Source organism: Macaca mulatta, chromosome 8 (genome assembly GCF_049350105.2).
Source record: "Macaca mulatta isolate MMU2019108-1 chromosome 8, T2T-MMU8v2.0, whole genome shotgun sequence".
NCBI classification, from domain to species: domain Eukaryota; kingdom Metazoa; phylum Chordata; class Mammalia; order Primates; family Cercopithecidae; genus Macaca; species Macaca mulatta.
This window is the reverse complement of record NC_133413.1, coordinates 114795449-114816899: the sequence shown is the minus strand read 5'-3', so window position 1 is coordinate 114816899 and position 21451 is coordinate 114795449. Positions and strand designations below refer to the sequence as shown.

The 21451-nt window shown below is 42.3% G+C and overlaps 1 protein-coding gene and 1 long non-coding RNA gene across 14 annotated transcripts in view; one reads left to right on the top strand and one right to left on the bottom strand.

Moving 5' to 3' along the window:
- Positions 1–4128: 4128 nt before the first annotated feature.
- DPYS (dihydropyrimidinase) overlaps positions 4129–21451 on the top strand; it is an 88052-nt gene continuing 70729 nt past the window's right edge. For 12 of the 13 annotated variants that reach the window (XR_013396933.1, XR_013396938.1, XR_013396937.1 and 9 more), the window contains exons 1-2: positions 4131–4566; positions 20047–20205. Coding sequence is in view for 5 of the 13 variants with exons in the window: in XM_028852854.2 (XP_028708687.1) it covers positions 4303–4566; positions 20047–20205 (423 nt within the window). In the remaining 8 variants the exon portion in view is untranslated. Of the gene's footprint in view, positions 4567–20046; positions 20206–21451 lie in introns of all 13 variants that reach the window. The other variant, XM_015145843.3, reaches the window with a different exon arrangement.
- On the bottom strand, positions 8670–10344 carry LOC114680318 (uncharacterized). The gene is made up of 2 exons (XR_003732492.2): positions 10156–10344; positions 8670–9016 (listed from the first exon to the last, which is right to left on the bottom strand). It is a non-coding gene; the product is annotated as an uncharacterized LOC114680318 (long non-coding RNA).

Sequence of the window (21451 nt, the reverse complement as noted above, 5' to 3'; positions counted from 1 at the left end):
CCACCCTTTCCATGCCATCTACCTTTCCCAACTCCCACTTTCATCACTGATTCAAGTATAAATACATTACCCTGCCAGGGAATTCTATCCCTCAGTGTCCAGGGAACTGGAGTTTCCACAGATGCTGGTGCATGTGCACTGCTTTGAGACGCCCAACTCTCCTTGCTCAGTCTCACTCATCCACCCTCACCATTCCTTCCCTGTGCCCCAGAGGACTCTTCCATTTGGTGGAAACAACAGCCTAAAAACCTCTCCTAGCCCACAGGAGCCTGTAGCAGGAGTGGATAGGGTCAGGAGCAAAGAGAAAGCAAACTTGGCACCTCCAGGATAGCCGAAGACTGAAATACAACTGACCCTGGTGGACTCGTTTCTCAAAATCTCAACCATTCAGTGAAGGAAGTCACCTGCTTGCTCCTCCAGGCCTCTCTCCTGTAGACCATCAAGAACGGATGGGAGGCTCTTCTTGCCAAATCACCCTCACCTACACTTCCAGATAGATGTGTTTTCATGGGTTAAGCATTGACAGTCTTTGTAACCGTCATGTAAAATGCTTCTTTAAAACTTTGATTCCTCTGAGGAGTAATGTATTCTCAGACATCCTTGATATGTTCATCAATGCAACTGACTCTCTCCCCAGCAACAAAAATGAAGAACAGCAGGAGCTCTCCATCCCACCTTTATCCCAATGCCAACATTGTGTCCCCTGATTCTTGTTTACTGCCCATGGAGGGCCTGGAGTGTCTGCTGGGTAAGGAGGAGGTACGGTAGGACAAAGAAAATGAAGGTGAGTGTGTGCTGAGAACAAGTTTCCCCCACTGAGCAGGTTTGTCCAGGCTCAGCCACCTGCTCTGCAAGCTAGTGTGTGGGAATGATGGCCAGAAAGGGGAAAAGTCCCTTCTGTGCTGTGAGTTAACATTTCTCCCTAAAACTACCTCTCTTTTATTGCTGTCAGTGAATCTCAGTGAGCCATTTCCTCCTGCTTCAGTGACATTCTACAATCCCCCTTTTCTGATGAAAGTTTGAGTTAATTAAATGTGGGAAGTTTGTTTTGTGTTATGTTACAGGGCATTTCATGATGTAAACTGTCTAAGATAAAAGAAACCTTTGAAATCGTTAATCTGGACAGTTTCAGAAAGGATGGCACAACTGCACTGACATCCAATCTTATTTTTCTAAGGTGGGGCTTACTTGTACAGCTTGTAGAAATTTCATTATGTTTATAATTACCCCTTTCACCCTTACACAAAGGTCCCTTGACAATAATTGCATAACCTCCTTGGGTTTCTTGTTCCTGGCTTGACAGCCAAATCTATGGAACTTTAAATTATTGATGCTTTCTAATTTTTAATTATTTTGAGGTTTGTGTAAGCTGAAGCTTTAAGAGATTTGGCAATAATAATACCTCACATTCCGCTATTGAAAATGCCATCTCTGAGGTCACATGTGACCACCTTGTCTGGAAACATGAAGAAGGTATCTTCCCAGTGTCTGTCAGTGGAACCTGCAAGTGACAAAAGACTCAAATCAGCTTAAGCAAAAAGTGGAAAGTCCAGGGGAGGGGGCTTTAGGCATGGTGGGATTCAGGAACTCAGTGTCATGAGAAGCCAGCCTGTCTCCATCTCTCCTTCCTGTTCTTGATGTTGGCTCTGTTCACAGAAGGGCTATTTCTCTGTGTTGTCTAGAAGGCTCCCAGAAGCCCCTTGTTTACACTCCCTAGGAGTCAAGTCCATGAGGAAAGAACAAGCCTCTTGTCTGCTCAACCTAAAAATAAGAAGTCTTGGGATCTGCACTCACTTCGTGGGCATGAGAAGTCAGCTTGGAGCGTGTGCCCATCCCTGTATCATCACTGTGGCTTGAGGATTCCCTGCCTTGATTGGAAGAGTCTAGGTGAGAGCTCAGTCGCAGAGCTACAGGTCCCATTGTTATGGGTGGGTCTTTGTTCTTAGAGCTCCCAAGATGGTGGTGGGCCGCTCCCAAGATGGCGGCAAGCCTTTTGTTCTCTGACCTGGGATTCTTGGCCTCATAGAGTCCAAAGAATGGAACCTTCAGCCATGCAGTGAGTGTTATAGCTCTATTAGAAAACATGGGACACGGAAGAGAACCATGGAACCTAACGACTAGTGTTCCGCTCGATTAGGACAAACCCGGGCACTTAGCCATGCAGGAACAATGGTGAGTCTCCAGCCTGAGCTACGCAGCAATGGGCACCTCCTGGATCAGGAGCGCAGCGGACACCCTGCTGGATCCGGAGGGGTGGAAGTCAGCGGTGGGTCTGAGATGGCAGCAAACAGCAGTGGTGGACGGTGAGTAAAAGCTCAGGTGGAGCGGTAACAAACACAGACCAGAAGCCTGTGCAGTCAGTTGCAGATTTAATAGCGTGAAAACAGAGCTCCCATACAATAGGAGGGGACCCGAAGGAGGTTGCCGCTCCCTGCTGGAATGCCTGGGGTTATATCCTGATCATTGCCCCGCCCCCTGTGCTCTCAGAGGATATATGATTTGACTATTTCTTTACCTCCTGCTTTTAGCCTAATTTGTATTTTAGTGAGCCCTCTTTACTACCTGACTGGTCGGGTGTGAGCTAAGATACAAGCCCTGTGTTTAAAGGTAGGTGCGATCACCTTCCCCAACTAGGCTGAGGAATTTTTAGTCAGCCTAGGAAATCCAGCTAGTCCTGTGTCTCATCATCAGTTTCTCCAAAACAAGTGTTCTGAGACTTCAGGCAGAGGATTTCCCACCACAGAAATGCCAGTGACTATTAACAGAATAAGGATGAGAATACATGTCTGGTCAGCAGATGTCCACCCCACCTCCCCACAACCTTTCATAACCCTTCTGCAAGATTCCATCCTGTTGCCCTTCTTAAAATTCTGCATTCCTGTCTTCCATCACATAGACCTGTGGTCTCCCTTCTCTCTGACCCCTCTGTCTCTTCTTCCTCCTCCTCCCCTATAAGCAAAGGGATGGTCCAGGATTCAGTGTAAGCCTATCCCTCGTAGCTTAATCACAGGGAGTGCATTCCTTCATCCTCTCTGTGCCTTTACACACTGTGTTCACTCTACCTGGAGTACCATGTCCTCTTTCCACCACTCATCTCTGCGTGTTCACATTCTCTGTATCCTAGTTCAAATATCTCTTCACAAATCTTCCATATCTGATTTCTTTAAGCCAGAAATAAACTCACTCTTTCCTCTAAATTCTTATCTTTATCCCTTCTCAAATATATAATGTTCTGCTTTATATATTGAAATATGTATGTGTGTCACTGTTGGCTGTTGGCTACTTGAGGGTGGAAATGTGGTTTATCTTTCTCACTTAGCCCTCTAACCAATCCCCCTAGTCAGCTTTGTAGTCCTTACAAAACCAATATTTAAGTGAATTTGCATGGTGCTTCCCACTTTATTAAGGTGTATTCACAGCCATCATCATATTTGCTTCTCAAAGCAAATCTGGAAGGCAAGAACAAGTATTACTCAGTTTTATATATGAGAAAACTGAGGAACCAAGAGAATAAAAGATTTAACTGAAGATCTCTAAACTGGTTTTGTGGAAAAGCTGGGAGTAGAAATCGAAATCTTCAGAGTTACAGTACCAGTTATTTTCCAAGAAACACTTGCTGATATGTGTTGTATCATTAAAATGTGGAGAATAGTTGGCACCAAGTCGTTTTATTTCAAATAGATTAAATATTTTACTCTGATCTTTCCCTGTGTCTGCCAATTACTGGGATTATATGATAATTTGCTCCTGGCTTAAGAACGTTTAAAAGGAAACCCAGATCGAGTGGCTCTGTTCTGGCTTGGGTGTGTTTGGGTATTTTTGTTGCTACTTCTGGTGATGGTTCTTGCTTTCCTTCTCCCTCTGGATCTGTCTTTTGGTACAAACACACCCCCAACCAAGGGAAGAATGAGGTGGATTTCTTTCCCTCAGGCGCCTAATCTTACGATGAAAAACGCCATGTCCCTTTCTCTTAAAACTCCAAGATCTTTCCCTTCCAATGACTCCGAAGCCTGGGTGGATACCTCGACTCAGGGCGCAGAACACTTGGGATCTGAGTGTGAAAGGACCATGCGGACCTTTTCAATCCCGGCCTTTGGGCTCCAGCCCAGCCTTCCCGGGGGAGGAGCCGCATGTGCGGCCAGGTCATAAATCCGCCAGGCCGCCGTCCTCCGGATTTGCGGCCCGAGCCAGAGCTCGGGGGCTGTCGGTGGGAACTTTGCAGGAGGGCACCCCCAGCCCGGCCAGCCCAGCGCAGCCCCTGCGCGCATCCCGGGCCGGGTAGGACCCGGCGCGTCCCTTGCCATGGCGGCGCCCTCGCGGCTCCTGATCCGCGGGGGTCGCGTGGTCAACGACGACTTCTCCGAGGTGGCCGACGTGCTGGTGGAGGACGGCGTGGTGCGGGCGCTTGGGCACGATCTGCTGCCTCCCGGGGGCGCTCCTGTGGGGCTGCGGGTCCTCGACGCCGCCGGCAAGCTTGTCTTGCCCGGAGGCATCGACACACACACGCACATGGAGTTCCCCTTCATGGGCTCGCGGTCCATCGACGACTTCCACCAGGGCACCAAGGTACCCGCCCCGCCGCGACCCCGCCCCGCGGTACCCACGGAGCCTCAGGCAGCCTCTCCAGCCGTCCCGGGGTCCCCAGCAGGGCCACCTCGCGCAGCGCGGTGCCGAGGGGCTGGGTGGGCGGGAAGGAGCGCGGCCCCGGCGGGTGTCAGAGGGGACTCAGATTCTCTTCGCTGGGGTCCCTTGCAGGCGCCCCTTCTGGGCAGCAGCCCAGCAGCCTTGGCTCAACCAGACGCCCTCGACTCCTCCCTTTGGTTAATTTGATGAGTTTAAGGCCATCCCCTTAACCTCATTTATCTATACCGCTTACTCCCCAAATCCCCCCGCCACCCCATTTTGATTGGTGTTCTGTGGCAGTCGGAAATCTTCCATACCTTCTTTAGAATCTTTTTTAAAAGTAGGCAGTCCCAGTCATTTCTTCCAACCATTTCGACCCATCCTTTATCCCCAGCCAAAACCAAATGAAAAATCCATTCACCTGGGAGTTACAGCCTTGACTCAAAGTGAGCAGTGTAGCAGGTGATGTATCTGAGTGGGCTAGATGCCCACCGTGTTCACGTTCCCGTCCCCTACCCTCTGCCCCCACTCCCACCCCCAGTAGAAAAAAATATAGCCCCGACCAGGGTTTAGAAGAAAAAGTATTCCGGAAACGACCTCGCAGCACTCACACACACCAACGCAGCCTCACAGGCTCTTTTCTCCATCCCACTTGTTCTGGGGACACAGCATTCTTGCTGCTGAAGTACCCATAGTTTTACTGATGTTGCAGGAGGGCAGTCAGATCACCACTCCCCAGGTGGAGGTAGGCTTGGGTTTCTCTAGATACAAAGGCCTAGAAGTTTGAGTCAATGAAAGGAAACTTACCAACCTTGTCCAACCTGCAGGCGGCACGCAGCCCAGGATGGCTTTGAATGTGGCCCAACACAAATTCATAAACTTTCTTAAAACATTATGAGACTTTTTTTCTTTTGCAATTTTTTTTCTTAGTTCATCAGCTTTCGTTAGTGTTAATATATTTTGTGTGTGGCCCAAGACAAGGGAAGCCAAAGATTGGACACCCCTGCAACATTTCCGCAAACCTCCTCAATGCAAGATCGAGAGACTAACAGAGCAGCTTTACAGGAACATAGAGTGAAAATTCTATTCTCAGCACTTGGGCTAAAGTAAAGCCCACACCCTCCTTGAGTCCTGTGTTTTGAGCTGCCTTGGGAGAAATGGCTCCTTCCAAAGTGAAGGTGTATTGATACACTAAAGGCCTTGGCTTTTCACTTGGACCACACATTGATGTGTGAAACAAGTTGGGCTATTAAGTCCAGTGTATAGTAGGCTTCCTTCCTTCCTCGCTCCCTCTCTCCATCGCTCCCTCCCTTCCTTCTCCCCCCCACCCCCTCAATCCCTCTCTGTCTTTCTCTTCCCATGTTACTATGGACAGGCTGACGGTCTTTCAAAGCAGTTTTGGTGATAGCTACTTCATTCATATACTGATTTCTGACAGTTTTGCTCTCCTTACACTTCCCCCTCTCCAAGTTCCCCAATCCTCTATGATTGACAGGAATGTTTAACAGAAAAAAAGGAAGGCAGGTAGATTTGACCCAGAGAGAAGGATCTGGGCAAGCTGCTCAAATCGCCATTTGGAAAGCTTCTCCCTGATTACTAATTATCAACCTTTATCATTATGTCAATAAAGTCTTTTGTAGAACAGATCATTGTCTGCTTTAAAAATTGGCAAACTTTGTTTTGTGTATTCATTTTCCCTTTTGCTAAAAAGTAATATGCACTAAATTTGAATGAACTTATTTTTACATTTTAATGAATTTTTTAGCTATCAAAACAATATGTGATTATAGGAAACAATTGGAAAAATAATAGGAAAGTAAAAAGAAGAAAAACATTAATAATACTCTCCCTCTCAGTGACAGCCAATGTTTTGGTGCATTGCCTTTACATGTTTTAATATGCTCTATTTTACATAATTGAGATCATATTGTTCATGTGTCTGTGTGTGTACACCTGTATTTAAAATGTCAGAACTTGCAGTCATAGCGCAAGCCCTTTCTGTTGTCATAGACTTATCATTAACGAAGTCCTTTGCTGATGGCAGGGCATCCCATTGAACACTCCCATCTGCAAGGTGGGGAGCTGCTATTTCTGACCACTAGCATCATTCTCCCTCTTATAGCTGAGCAGTAACTTTCATTCTCTTTCTGCCGTCCAGATGAAGCAGCAAATAAGAGAACTGGAATGCTGTGGGCAGGGGGCATTCCCTCTCTTTCTCAAGATTATCTTTGCATGCTCCAAGATCCTGGAAAGTGGGGTCTTCCTGGTCTTCTATCTGTTCCTTAGCCATTCTGGGATTCTCTAGTTTAGAGAGATTTACAATTCTTAACTGAGAATGTAGGTCCTTATGGGGTATAGTATGTTGTTGTCAACATCTCAAAGGATTTATCCACCAGCCGATCCTCTAAGCATTTCTGTACTTAAAAGTTGTGAAAACATTAAACAAAAACATGTTCTTCGTGAGTTTAGGATCTTAAGCAGAAAACGATATGGTCAGAGATACTAAGGTCAAAGGTTTAGCAAATACCAAATTCCTGTTGAATATTAAACAGTACTCACAAAGGGGCTGTGTTGCAATAGTCTACTTCAGAGTCAGTTGGTAGGATCCCAAAAGGTAACCACTGCCACCCCCAGAAACAACTGAGGCTTCATAAAGTGAACCAGATGGGGAAGTATAGATAAACATGAACATTACAGTATTGGCCTGAATTCTGGAAGAAGGGCATTATAGAGTTATTCTGTCTTCTTTCCTGGCCTTCACAATAATCCCCAAAGCAACGTTGGTGGGTGTTTGTTTTGGGGAGCTAGAGACAAAGATAGGCCTTTTGTAAATACTGGTTGTATGATATGTTAAACTTGAAAAACATCTTCTTATTTATACCTTTAAGTACCATCTATTTTATCAAGCGCATACCAGGCAATGTCATAAATTATGCGTTATCTTCCAAAAATCCCAGATGTCATTGTCTACTTTTTTACAATTGAGGAAACTGAAGCCTAAGTTACTTGCCTAAGGTCTAAGGTTGTACACCTAGGGCTGTAACTGATCGAGTGACTCTTCAAATTCAGTACTGCCTGACCCATCGCTAAAGCTGTTACCTATTAATGTCTGTTCTTTTGAAAAAACATCTAATGTTCAGATTTGTCAGGGTGGCAAGTGATAGATGACAAAGCCGCATAAGTTGCATGTTAATGCGAAGCATCTTTTCTCGAAAATAGAGCAGAGTCATCCATAGAAAAGACAGTAGCTCTTCACTTTCCTAAAGCTAGAGGCAGTTAAGGTTATCAAAATAAATATACACTGCAGGTATTCGGTTTATAAGGCATTTGTATAATACATGCATTTATAGCCACATCATCTGTAAGGCTGCAGAAATGGACCTTAAGTACAGAAAAAACATAAAGTAAAAATGATATATTATGCTTTCAGGAGATGGGCCCCTAAAGGTTAGACCAATAGCTGTTTGCATTCTACATCCAGCAGGCTGATCATTTATAATACCTCACAAATAGAAAAGGATATTATTTCTGGTACTCTATTTATCGATCACTAGATTGTGATGGGACTCAATTTTAAAAACGAATATACATTAACTAAAGGTTATTTATTTCGTAAATCTAATTCATGTCAGAGATTGGTTTAAAGCCTGTAATTGATTAGCTTAATTACAGGTAAAAGCTTTCTGAAGTAACTAATGGAAATAATGTTCTGCTTTAAAGAAATCGTATTTCATTTTGTTGGTCTATACCAGATGTACAGTGGTCTTCAGATAATTCAATATCTATGAGGAAGGACAATGGAATTTTTTATTCAATAGGTAGTATGAATTCAATAAATTTGAAAGAATTGTGACTTTGCTTTTATTACATTCTGTGATAAGAGAATGAAGTATAAGAGTTTGGCAAGTTTTCAAATAGACATAAATTTATATTCAGAGGTGTATGCAGGTCGGAGTGGGTGGAGTTGCATTAAAAACCCAGTAGTGTCAGCAGCTGGCAGGAGGAACATGTTTTTAAATATTGGGAAACCGTGCAACACACTTCTCTTTTTCTCTTTTCTTTTTTCTTTATTGTAAAGGACAAAAAGTTCTCAAAATTATTGAGAAAGGAAATTACATTATTTTGCTTTGAAACTTTTTGGTAATATGCCATTGTGGTGATTACTTACAAGGCAGTGTAAGGCATGTGATTAAGCACACCACGCATTTACAGTTGTATTTATAGAGCTTCTGCAACTTATGGAAGAGCTGTGCTTCAAAAACCTTGGTTGCAAATCAAATCCCCTTTTCTATAGCTTTCCAGAGCTCCAGGCTGGGCTTCAGGAGCTGTATGGGCTGATTTTGTGACCTTGGGCAAGTAACTTCCTCTCTCAGGATTGTCAGCATTTTCTTATCTGTGAAATGAGGCATTGGTTAGATGAGCAATTCAAAAAGAGTTTCTTAAGTTATAAAAACAATATGTACTTATCATCCAGACCTTAAGAAAATGCTGGCACATTGTAGTCACTCAATATGCATTAGTTAAATGAATTAACTGCTTTTTTAAAAAAGAAAAATGCAGACGAATATAAAGAAAAATAATATTTAAATCACCTATAATTTTAACATTTGGCTCCCTATCCTTCTAGATATTTCTTTTTTGGGGGGGACATATAAACAAACATTTGTTTCCTTCTACCAAATTGGGCATACTGATTGGAGTCAGCCTTGTTCATTAAACATTTCCCCCGTCCTTAAATACCACTGGATAATGTGATTTTGTGGCCGCATTATCCTCTCTGAGGCTGAGTCTCAGATCTCTCTCCAGCCTCCATATTCCTTAAGCATCAGGCCTCAATATCTGCCTGTCTCTAGATATCACAACCTGGATATCCCAGAAGCACCTCAAAACTCAGCATGTTCCAAACCAAACATGACCTCTCCTCCAAGTTTTAAACTCATTTTTCTTCCTGTTTCCCCAAACTTTGATGGTTCAGCTCTCATCTTCTCCATGATGAACATTTTGGTGATCTCCAGTTTTTTTCCACTATATCGCAGTGCTATGACAGACATCCTTATATGTAAATTATTGTTCACATTCTTGATGATTGCCTCAGAAATCATCCCTTAGAGTAAAATGCCTGGGCCAATGAGTATTAGACACATCTTAAAGGAGTTTAGTACATTCGTTCAAACTGCTCTTCAGTGTATATGCCCATTATCATCCCCATTTCACTGCATTCTGGTCGATATTGGATAATGACATTATTCTATTCTATTCTATTCTATTCTATTCTATTCTATTCTATTCTATTCTATTGAGACGGGGTCTCATTCTCTCACCCGGGCTGGAATGCAGTGGTGCAATCTCAGCTCACAGCAGCCTCAATCTCCCAGGCTCAAGCAATCCTCCCACTTCAACCTCCCGGGTAGCTGGGACTGTAGGTGCATGCCACCATGCCCAGCTAATGTATTTTTTTTTTTTTGTAGAGACAGGGTCTCACTATGTTGCCCAGGCTGATCTCAAACTCCTGAGCTCAAGTGATCTACTCACCTCAGCCTCCTGAAGTGCTGGAATTAACAGGTGTGAGCCACTGTGCCCAGCCTGGATAATGACTTTTAAAAAAATCTATGTTAATTTCAGAGGAAAAACATAGCACTCCTTACTGTCTTTAAAAGATCATCTCTTTAATAACTGGTAAGGCTGAGCTTTGAACCATTGTGTTGTATTAGTAGTTCAGATGCTCCAGCTTTGAGGGTTTGTAATTCCGTGGTTTCCTTGAATGGCTATTTAATGATTACAAACTTAACCTTCAGACTAATCAGAAGAAGCACAAAAAAATCTCGAAGATTAACTGAAACCACTTGACGCTAACTAAAGTTTTGGTTCTGTAAAGGGTGTTGTGTGTTAGGAATCCTTTCACTGAACTTAGATTCCACAACTTGCCTTCTTTCAGCTTTGATACTCCATTGGCATGCTATTCACCTCCACCCCTTGTTTTCTCTCTCACATGTCTGGTCTGGGTGTTTTCAATGTCTGTATTAGTCTGTTCTCACACTGCTATAAAGAACTATTTGAGACAGGGTAATATTTAAAGAAAAGAGGTTCAATTGACTCACAGTTTCACAGGATGTACAGGAGGCATGACCGGAGAGGCCTCTGGAAGCTCAAGAGAACTCACTCATGAGATCAACAAGAGGGAAATATGCCCCCATGATTCAATCACCTCCCACATGGTCCCTCCCCCAACATTGGGGATTATAATTCAACATGAGATTTGGTTGGGGACACAGAGCCAGACGATACCAATGTCTGAGAGAGGTAGTCTAGAAATCAAGGTTTCCATGACGCTTCTGTCAGGGAGGAAAATCTTTTCCTTGACGCTCTTATGTTTAGTAATTGGGGGCCTGCAAATTAAACTGACAAAAGAGAGATTCACAAAAGAAAAGACTAATTAAAAAAATTCACATGCATATGTAGGAATTCACAGAAAAATGTGACTCAAGGAGGGGGCTAGATTTGGGGGATTATACACCATCTTTTTTTTTTTGAGACGGAGTCTCACTCTGTCACCCAGGCTGGAGTGCAGTGGTGCAGTCTCAGCTCACTGCAACCTCCGCCTCCCAGGTTCATGCCATTCTCCTGCCTCAGCCTCCCGAGTAGCTAGGACTACAGGCACCCGCCACCACGCCTGGGTAATTTTTTTGTATTTTTAGTAGAGATGGGGTTTCACCGTGTTAGCCAGGATGGTCTTGATCTCCTGACCTTGTGATCTGCCCACCTCGGCCTCCCAAAGTGTTGGGATAACAGGTGTGAGCCACTGCACCTGGACAAAATATGACTCAAAGAGGAGGCTAGATTTTGGGGGTTTTACACCATCTTAACAGAATAAGGGAAGGCGGAGCAGGCACTTGCAAAAAAATGAACAACTTCTTAATAGGGGACGGTCACGGGGAGAAAAGACACATAGGGAAACAAATGACTTTTAGAAAAGATAAATAGGCCCTTAGAAGGAGATATGGGACATATGATAGTTTTGTGACAATGTCTATTTAGGTATGGTGTCAGCTTCCAAGTCTCTAGTGATAAGTCAATCGTCTCTGGTATGAAACCCCTGGAGAGGGAATCTATGATAATTGAGGTCTTTGGGGAGGCTTTGCTTTATAGCAGATTTGGGACTTAAGGAAAACAAACAAAAAACAACACCTATTCTCAAATATCTGGAGCTCAAAATAATCTTTATGCTAAAGTGGCATATTCTAGAGCCTCAACTGCCATCTACTATGGAATAATCCCAAACTAAGGATTTTTCAAGTTGGCTGTTAGGTTCCATTAATTTAGTCAACAGGTATTTCTTGGAAACCCACTAAGTGCCAGGCATTGTGGCTGGTGCAGAGGTTATAGAGATGAAAACCATGGTATTCGTTCTCAGTGGTAAACAGACTAGAGGCATATGGGTCTCTAATCTGTCTGGACTTTGATAATAAATTTTATATAGTAAGTTTGAGCTTTATAGACTGTGCTTTGATGATTGTGACAATTTTTTAGTAAACATGTGAGGTCAGTGACATCTGGCATTTTCCCCTTTGCTGAGTCATCAGTCACAGTGGCCTGCATCACCTGGTTGTGTTTCTGAGCTGCTTACTTGGCTGACAAGTGAGCCTGGGCAACTGCCCAGTATCTATGCCTCAACACTGCTTTGTGCTTTCTTCTCACATGTCAAGTAACAAGTTGAGAAAGGACACTTCAATTTTTCTGTTATGTTTCATTGCACCTAACAGGGAAACTGCATTATATAGTGATAGTCATGGATGAGTTCCTGAGCCTGAGGATCTGTTTTTCACACATGAAAGCAAAGACCTTAAAATTCACCTGAAAGTAAAACAAAATGTAATCTTTTTTAGAAGTCAAGAAGTTATTTGAGGCATAGATACAGAAATAAATTAAAATTGTGTTTGTTAAAAGTCCTAGTTAACACTGATTTGGTAACGAACTTTGGAAAACCTGAGCATTCAGCCTTCAGATGTGGTCTGCATTGACATTCCATATTAATATTTTCATAGAAGGATCTAGGAAACTCCAGGACCAGGACTAGCAATATTTTTGGGAAATGACATTTCACACTAACACGCAACTTACACAGGTTTCCCAGTTTGCTATTGGAAAAGTGAACCATCATAATTATTCCATCTCTTAACTTTTGGGGAAATTCACTGGTCCTTCTCTTCCTTTCCCCTTCAAACATTTAGAGAATATTCATGTGCCAGGTACTGCAATGGGCACAGAACATACAGAGATGAAACAACATTGATTAAATCAGAATCTCTGGGGAATGGAGTAAATGCTTTCTGTATTATTCCAGCATGATCCAGGGTTAAGAATTGCTTGGACTCAGCACAGGAATGGGTAGAGGAGGGAAGAACATGAATGATGTCTCTCTCTGAAATGGGAAAGAACTCAGGTCTCCTAAGAGAGGCAGGGACAGAGTCAGTGGAGCGGAGTGAATGAGTTGAGAGGGAACAACTCAATAGAGAGCTTTGGAGAAAGCTAAAGTTCAGGTCATGCAGGATCTTATGGGTTGAGCAACAATTGCTTTTTCTCCATCTTCAGAGCAAAGAGAACTCAGTAAAAGACGGGAAGTGGCAGATATGGCTGGGCAGACATATAGTAGGTATACCTCCTACCTTGGAGTTGTGTTCATGTTGTTGCTCTGAGGATTTTCTGGGGACTGAACTCTGGTTGCTCACAGTGGTAATCTACTCATTAACACACCCTCTTTATGGCCCTCTTCCTTTCTGTTTTCCCTCCCTTCTCCTTTCTTCACTGTGCTAGCCCTGTGGGAAGATGATGGTGGCACCAGGCAGTAGAGGTGAAGATGCAGGAGTGGAGAGGCTCCTGGAGTTCATAGGAGACAGCCTCCAGGGTCTTGTTGATAGATTGGATTTGGGGATACAGGGAAGAAAAGTGGGTGTCAAGCGTAACTCTTAAGTTTCTGGTGGGATGGATGATAGTGTGGTTAATATTCCAAACTTAGGGAGGCAAGAAGCCAAGCGTGGACAGGAATGTGCAAGACATCTTTACAAAGCTGAGTGTGCTTCTGGATTTCGGACAGACGTTGGGATCATGAAACTTGTTTTCATAGGTTTCAATGATTGTGAGAGAGTTAGAAATTCAGCCACGAACTTTTCTCCCTAAGGCTCAAACGTACTGTTGGGTTTCTTTTTGTTTTACTTGGGTAGTGCGGGTTCTGTGATGGATTTTAGTGAAACAAAGTCACTTGTTTTAGGATAAGCTTAGAAATAAAAATTTGGTGGCACCATAAAAGGGGAGAAAATGCATTTGAATACAGTAGTGTACCCTGAATCACAGTTTCAATTTCTGCAGTTACTTGAGGTCAACTTTAGTCCAAAAATCTTAAGCAGAAAATTCCAGAAATAAACAATCATGAGTTTTAAATTGTACAACATCCTGAGTAGTGTGATGAAATCTCAAGACATCCTTCTCCATCCTACCTGGGACTGGGACGTGAGTCCTCCCTTTGTCCAGTGCATTATGCTGTAGATGCTCTCTGCCCATCACTCACTTAGTAGTTGGCTCAGTTATCAGGTCAACTGTCACAGTATTGCAGTGCTTGTGGCCACCCACAAGTCACCCTTATTTTACTTCATAATGGCCCCAAAGTGCAAGAGCAATGCTGGTTATTTGTTCTATTTTTTATTAGTTATTGCTGTTAATCTCTTACTGTGCCCAATGATAAATTAAACTTTATCATAGGTATGTACATATAGGAAAAAACATAGCATATGTAGGGTTCAATACTATCCTCAGTTTCAGGCATCCACTGGGGGTCTTGGAATGTATCCCTCTTGGATAAGAGATAACTACTGTACTTTCAGTAATAATTTACGATGGAATATTCTTAAACAAAATCTTGTGTAACATTATGACCCACTGTTAGAGTTTATCTCAATTTCTGTTCCACTGCATTTCTTCTGGAAGCAGCATGGGCTCCCCTGTCCCCTAAAAGAGTTTTTTAAATAAATTGGAAGGTTTACAAGGAAGAACAGCAAAAGTAATTAGGAGCTGAAATAATTGATTTGTGAGCCAAGATTAGAAAAGCTAAATCCATTTTGTTTGGCTAACTGACAAATAAAAATGGAAAGAAGTCAATTAGGAATAAAAGCAAAGGAAATAACTAGGCTTCATGTAGCTATTTGAGAGAAATTCAGCCCCAGCCATCCTTTCCGATTCAATACAGCTTCTCCAAACTCATTCCCAGTCTGGGGTTGAGAAGAAGGAGATAAAAATGGGGATAAGAAACAGAACAAGAAGCAGCAAAAGATAAGTGGCTGTTCCTCTCCTCTCTCTTTCCTGCTCCTAGTTAATTAGAAAGGTGGAACATTTGTGATCAACCCTCATTTAAGAGCTTTCAAATTGTAGCCCCAAGAATTTTCATTTGCTTTAGTGTTAGAAGAGTGGCCCTTTGACTATCATATCTTCAATCTGGTAAGAAGACCATCAACAGCTCTGTCTATTTAATTTATACACCATATATGGTCATGTGTCACTTAATAGCTGGAATACATTCTGAGAAATATGCCATTAGGCAAATGTGTGGTTGTGAGACCATCATAGAGTGTACTTACACAAACCTAGATGGTAGAGCCTACTACACACCTAGGCTATATGCTATGACCTGTGGCTTATAGGCTACAAACCTGTTCAGTAGTTACTCTACTGAATACCATAGGCAATCACAATAATAAATGTGTATTTAAACATTGCTAAACATAAAAAAGGTACAGTAGAAATATGGTACTGTGATCTTATGAGGCCACCATCATATATGTGGTCCTGTCATTGATCAAAACACCATTATGGTACATGACTGTACATATATATGCCTTGTGTCATATATTTATATGTAAGATATTTGTTTTTCATATAAAAATTCTGATTTTAATAGAAAGTTTAGAAAATATTGAAAATAAATTTTAAGTAGGGGAAAATTTAAATGGCCTGGAATTATACCACCCAGAACCAGCCACTGTAAACATTTTATCTTGGCTCAGTGTGGTTTTGTGTTCGTGCTGAGTATTGGTATGTTCCGAAGCATGTTATTGTGGCTCATGTTGTCATGTCTGGCTTCTGTCTCCCTGACCATTCCGGCCAATCTCGGGACCCCTGTGGCATCTTCTACCAGGTCACTCCTACATTTTCTCCTAGTCTTGTATGCTCTTTGGAAACAGGTCTGTATGTCTTCCTGTCTGCAAATGCCACCAGGTGGACACGTCCCCAGGCACCTCACTCTCAGAATGTTCCACACTTCATTCACATCCCTCCTAAGTGCAGATCATGCTCCTCCTCCTCTGTCCACTTGCCTGCCATCTTCTCACTCATCCTAGTCAAATCGCCTCACCTGACTCCCTTCACAACTAAAAACAGTCATTGCCCTGTCTTTCTCCTCTGGGACCACCACTTTATATGGTCCCCAGTCACCTTAATTCTGCCCTTTAACACTTTCTGCTGAGCTGCTACCTCTTCCCCCCAGATCTTCTTCCTCAGAGCCCCTCCTCATGCAGTTCACATTTCCTGGAGGCTCAGGCTCTAGGGCCTGATGACTCAGGTTCCAACCCTGCCATTGTTCCTTGCTGGCTATGAGACTTTGGCCAGGTTATTGATGGTTCTGTATTCAGTTTATTTTTTCTTTATTTTACTTTAAGTTCTGGGATACATGTGTATAATGTGCAGGTTTGTTACATAAGTATACATGTGCCATGGTGGTTTGCTGCACCCATCAACCCGTCATCTAGGTTTTCTGCATTCAGTTTTCACCACTCTAAAATGGAGTTAACCATAGCACCTACTGTAGAGCTCTTGAGATGGTTAAAATATGCAAAACATTGGAGTAGTTCCTAGAGCATCATGGTGCACAAAAACAGCATCACAACACTTGCTGTGAGTCAGATATTATTACACTTAATTGGAAACTTCCACGTGTATGTCCTAATCCTGATTGAAATCCAAGCCATCTCTGATCTGAGTTGATCTTTCTCTCCTCTGAATTCCCAGTCATCTTTTCTCTGTACCCCTTCTAGGGAGCTTAGCGAATTTTACCTCCCTTTAGCGATTTTTATACTACTGTTTATACTACTGTTTATTATAAAAGTAGACTTGCTACCTGTTATTACAATATTTCTGCTTCTCCTATAAACACCCTGAGGGCAGAATCATTGCCTAATTATTTGTGTAATCTACCACTTCCTTTGCTACATATAATGGCTTGGATGTGTAGACCTTTTCTGGTTTTATGGAGATAGAATCCACCTACAATACAATTCGGCCATTTAAAGCGTATAGGACAATGGCTTTTAGTGTATTCACAGAGTTGTGCAAGCATCACCATAATCAATTGTAGAATACCTTTTGGTTTGTTTGTTTGTTTTGAGATGGGAGTTTTGCTCTTGTCACCCAGGCTGGAGTGCAGTGGCACTTTCTCGGCTCACTGCAACCTCTGCCTCCCAGGTTCAAGCAATTTTCCTGCCTCAGCCTCCCTACTAGCTGGGATTATAGGCACCCACCACCATGCCCAGCTAATTTTTGTATTTTTAGTAGAGATGGGGTTTCACCATGTTGGCCAGGCTTGTCTCGAACTCCTGGCCTCAGGTGATCCACCTACCTCAGCCTCCCAAAGTGCTGGGATTACAGGCGTGAGCCACCGTGCCTGGCCAGAACACTTTTGATACTCCCAAAAGAAACACCATACCCTTTAGCTATCACCTTGGACTCTCCTCATTCCACCCAGTCCCAGACAACCACTGTTCCACTTGCTCTAATGGATTTGCCTCTTCTGGACATTTCATATAAGTAGAATCACACAATATATAATCTTTGTGACTGGCTTCTTTCACTTAGCATCATATTTTCAAACTTCACCCATGTCATAGTGTATGTCAGTACTTCATTTTCTTTTATGGTAAAATACTATCCCATTGTATGACTATATTAGATTTTATTTATCCATTCATGAGTCGATGGATATTGTATTGTTTTGCTTGTATAGTTTCTACTTTTTGGCTATCATGGATCATGCTGCTGTGAATATTTGTGTGCAAGTTTTTACGAGAACATGTTTTCATTTCTCTTGGCTATAGGCCTAGGAGTGGAATTGCTTGGTCCTGTGGTAACTCTATATTTAACTGTGAGAGGAGCTCCAAACTGTTTTCCAAAGTGGCTGTACCATTTTACGTTCCCACCAGCTGTTTATCTAGTTTCTCCACATCCTGTGTATGGTAGATTTTAATAGGGAAAGAATAGAAAGAATAGTTCTTTAAGCTTCATTTTCTAGTTCAGTAGATGCTAAAAGAGGACTTTCTTCTAACGCTTTAATTAACAGCAGACTCTATTAGAAAAATGTCCTTCATCCTCAAGGGATGTCTTGTCATACTGGGAAGACACTTTAAGAAGGAAGAAGGTAAGAAGATTAATCTGTATTCAAATAAAAATACAAAGCCTGAGGATTTTTTTTTCCTAGTATTTTCATTACATCAATAGGGTTTTCTTAAGAAATGCAAATATGTATGATTTCGCCACAGATAAGGCAGTGTTATTTAAAGGTGGAGACAATGTACCAGATCCTGTACGAAAAGTGAAATTTTGAGAGCAAAAAGAATTGGAGTGGGGTCAAGTAACTTAAGGAAAAATAAAAATCTATTGAAGTAAGCAAGAAAAGTGGGGGTAGAATAGAGTTGGCATATCAGGTAGGACATGGGGGCATCCGGTATGTCTGGAGGCCACTGGGGGAGGGTGGCGGGGGCTGGAAAGAGAGGCAGAGGCACTGCCCCTTCCTGTGTTATAACATGACCACATTTCTGGTGATGAGATAACACGATATAGTCAAGATGGAAAAATTCCTAATCCTGAAATAGTAGTGCTCAATTCATAAAGCACTTACCATGAATCAAACTCTGTACTAAGCACTTTATTTTTATTTATTTGTTTATTTTTGAGACAGGGTCTCTCTCTGCTGCCCAGGCTTGCATGCAGTGGTACAATCACAGCTCACTGCATCCTCGAACTCCCAGGCTCAAGTGATCCTTTCATCTCAGTCTACCAAGTAGCTAGGACTGCAGGCATGTGTCACTAAGCCTGGCTAATTTTTCAATTTTGTAGAGATGGGGTTTTCACCGTGTTGCCCAGGCTAGTCTTGAACTCCTGGGCTCAAGCTCTCCTCCCACCTCAGCCTCCTAGAGCGCTGAGATTACAGGCATGAGCCAAGGCGCCTGGACCTAAGCATTCTGTATACATTACCTCAGTTTAATCCTCCTATCAAGCCTGTGGTTTAGGTACAATTGTCCTCACTTTGCAGATGGCGAATTAAAGGCACACGGAGGTTAAGAAATTGCTCAGATGACCACAGCGAATAAGTGTTGATGCTGAGCTTTGTGCCCTGGTGCCCGTGAGCCTCCCAGGTCCATGGTCTAAGCCACTGTGCCAGCATCCCTCCTGTCTATGTTTTCTTCACCTACAGTGTCTGAATACAACAATTAAAAACAATGAACCATCTTGTGATTTTAGCTTAATTGAAATCAATGTAAATAATTCGTCAAAGGCATGTGATTTAGTAACAGTTTTAAAATTAGCAGTGATGTAATGTAATATAATGTGCTAAGGGGTATATTGCAAGTTGAGGCAGAATGCGGGGATTTATAGACCATGTTATGAAGATTCCAGTTTGTGCAGAGGCAGGGAGAAGCACTCAGTTTTCATCTTTGGAATCCAGTGATCACATTTGTGCTTCGGAAATATCTCTCTCGTTGCAATGAGGGGTTTGTATTGGAGGGAATGGGAGATGAAGATCAATCAGGACTCTTACAATAGTTAAGGTGAGGAATGAGAAGGATCTGAACTAAGACCAGGGTGGTAGCAGTGGACAGAGGGACAGGTGCAAATCTAAGATAAAGGGGTCACCAGTTGGTTTCTGGGAATGGAGGCAAGACCGGAACCATGTAAGTCTCCCAGGATTCTGAGAGGACCACAGGACAGTTAGAGATACAGTTCATCAGGATGGATTCTAATAAAATGGAATTTTATAATAATGAATATCGCTTCTCAAGAACAAAAATGTGTGCATTTTTTCCACTTTTCCATTTTGATTTTTCTTTACAATCTTCACTCTGTTTTCTTTGAGTCAAAGCCATTTTCGTCTTATCAGATATGACATTCTTTTTGCAGAAGCAATTCCAGCAGGTTTAATAGTTTAAACTTAATTTATGAAAAGTCTATTCATGCCCTTCTGGGTCATTTAAACAGGCAGCATCTTTTTGCAATTTCCTGGACCCATGGAGTTTGCCCAAGTGCTTACAAATGCACATTGTTCAAGATGATAAATGACTTAACTAGGAAATTGATAGCTAATTTGTTGAAAACCTCTTATGATTCCAGGCTGCTCTCGCAGGAGGCACCACCATGATTATTGATTTCGCCATTCCTCAGAAAGGTGGCTCCCTCATTGAGGCCTTCGAGACCTGGCGAAGCTGGGCTGATCCCAAAGTTTGCTGTGACTACAGCCTTCACGTGGCAGTGACGTGGTGGAGTGACCAGGTAAATCACCTGAATTTCAATGTGTTCCCATTGTCCTCTCGTCCTCACTCTGCACAAGAGCAAGAAACTGGTGATGTTGATTGCTTCCGAGATAACTGGAGGACAGAATTGGCAGGAAGACTTTTCATTGCATATTCTTTTGTATCTTTTGAATTTTTAATTCTGCAAAGTATTATCAATTTTAAAAACTAAATTAAAAAATCATATAAAGACAATAGGATAAATCTTTTACACTCATTCATAACAGCTTCTCTTAATATTTAATTGATGAATCATCAATGCTTTAAGTGTAGTGTTTAATATACTGATTTCTCTTTTTCTTAAATTCAATATCCCCAGAATCTTTTAAACAGTATTTTCCCACAGGTTAGAACTTCAATAAAAAATGTTTAATTTCTCAAAAAAAAATCAAGGAAATTCTAAATTTAGAATTCTCTAGAACTAGAAGCCTGCCTTCCCACTCATGAGCCTTCTTTAGAGAGGAAGGGACAGACCTGGACTGTTTCCAGAGTCTTCTCCTAGCAGTATCTTGACCGAGTGATCTTCCTGCTCTGCTAATGTTACTACCTGGCCAGACCATTTCATAATAGAGCTTAAAGCAACCTTCCATACCCACTAATTGCCCAGGGCATGGCAGAAATAACATGATTTAGATAGAAAAGAAAGTTTGAGAGATGTTAAAATATGTTGATTTCCTCCCACATAAATTTGTGTGTGAATTTTGGAAGAAATTTTTACTTGGAATTTAAATTGCAACATGTTTTTCCACATTTCCCTTAATTCAGCAATCTTTTTACCAGAAAGAGTTCACCATTAGGACATAGTCTCACGTCCCCCACAAACTCGGGCTTTAGACCGCAAGTTAATCAAAAACAAATATCAATCTTTAACAGGTAGTTCAGCAAACATAATAGCAAGGTTTATAGTCCACAGCTAAAGTTAGTTTTTCTTATGCCTTTTTAGTGATGCATCTGAACTCTTATGCTTTTAGGATCATCCCTCCTTCCCTTCCCTCCCCTCCCCTCCCCTCCCTTCTCTTCTTTTACCTCCCTCCCTCCCTGCCTCCCTTCCTCTCTTCCTTCTGTCTTCTTCTCTTTCCTCCCTCCCTTCCTTCCCTGTCTTCATTTTCCTATTCTCCTATTTTAAAGATGGAGCAAAGGTGATGGTGTTTGTCCTTATCAGTGCTTCTCACACTTTAGTATGCAAAGAGTCACCTGGTAAACCTTGCTAAAATGCAGATTGCAGA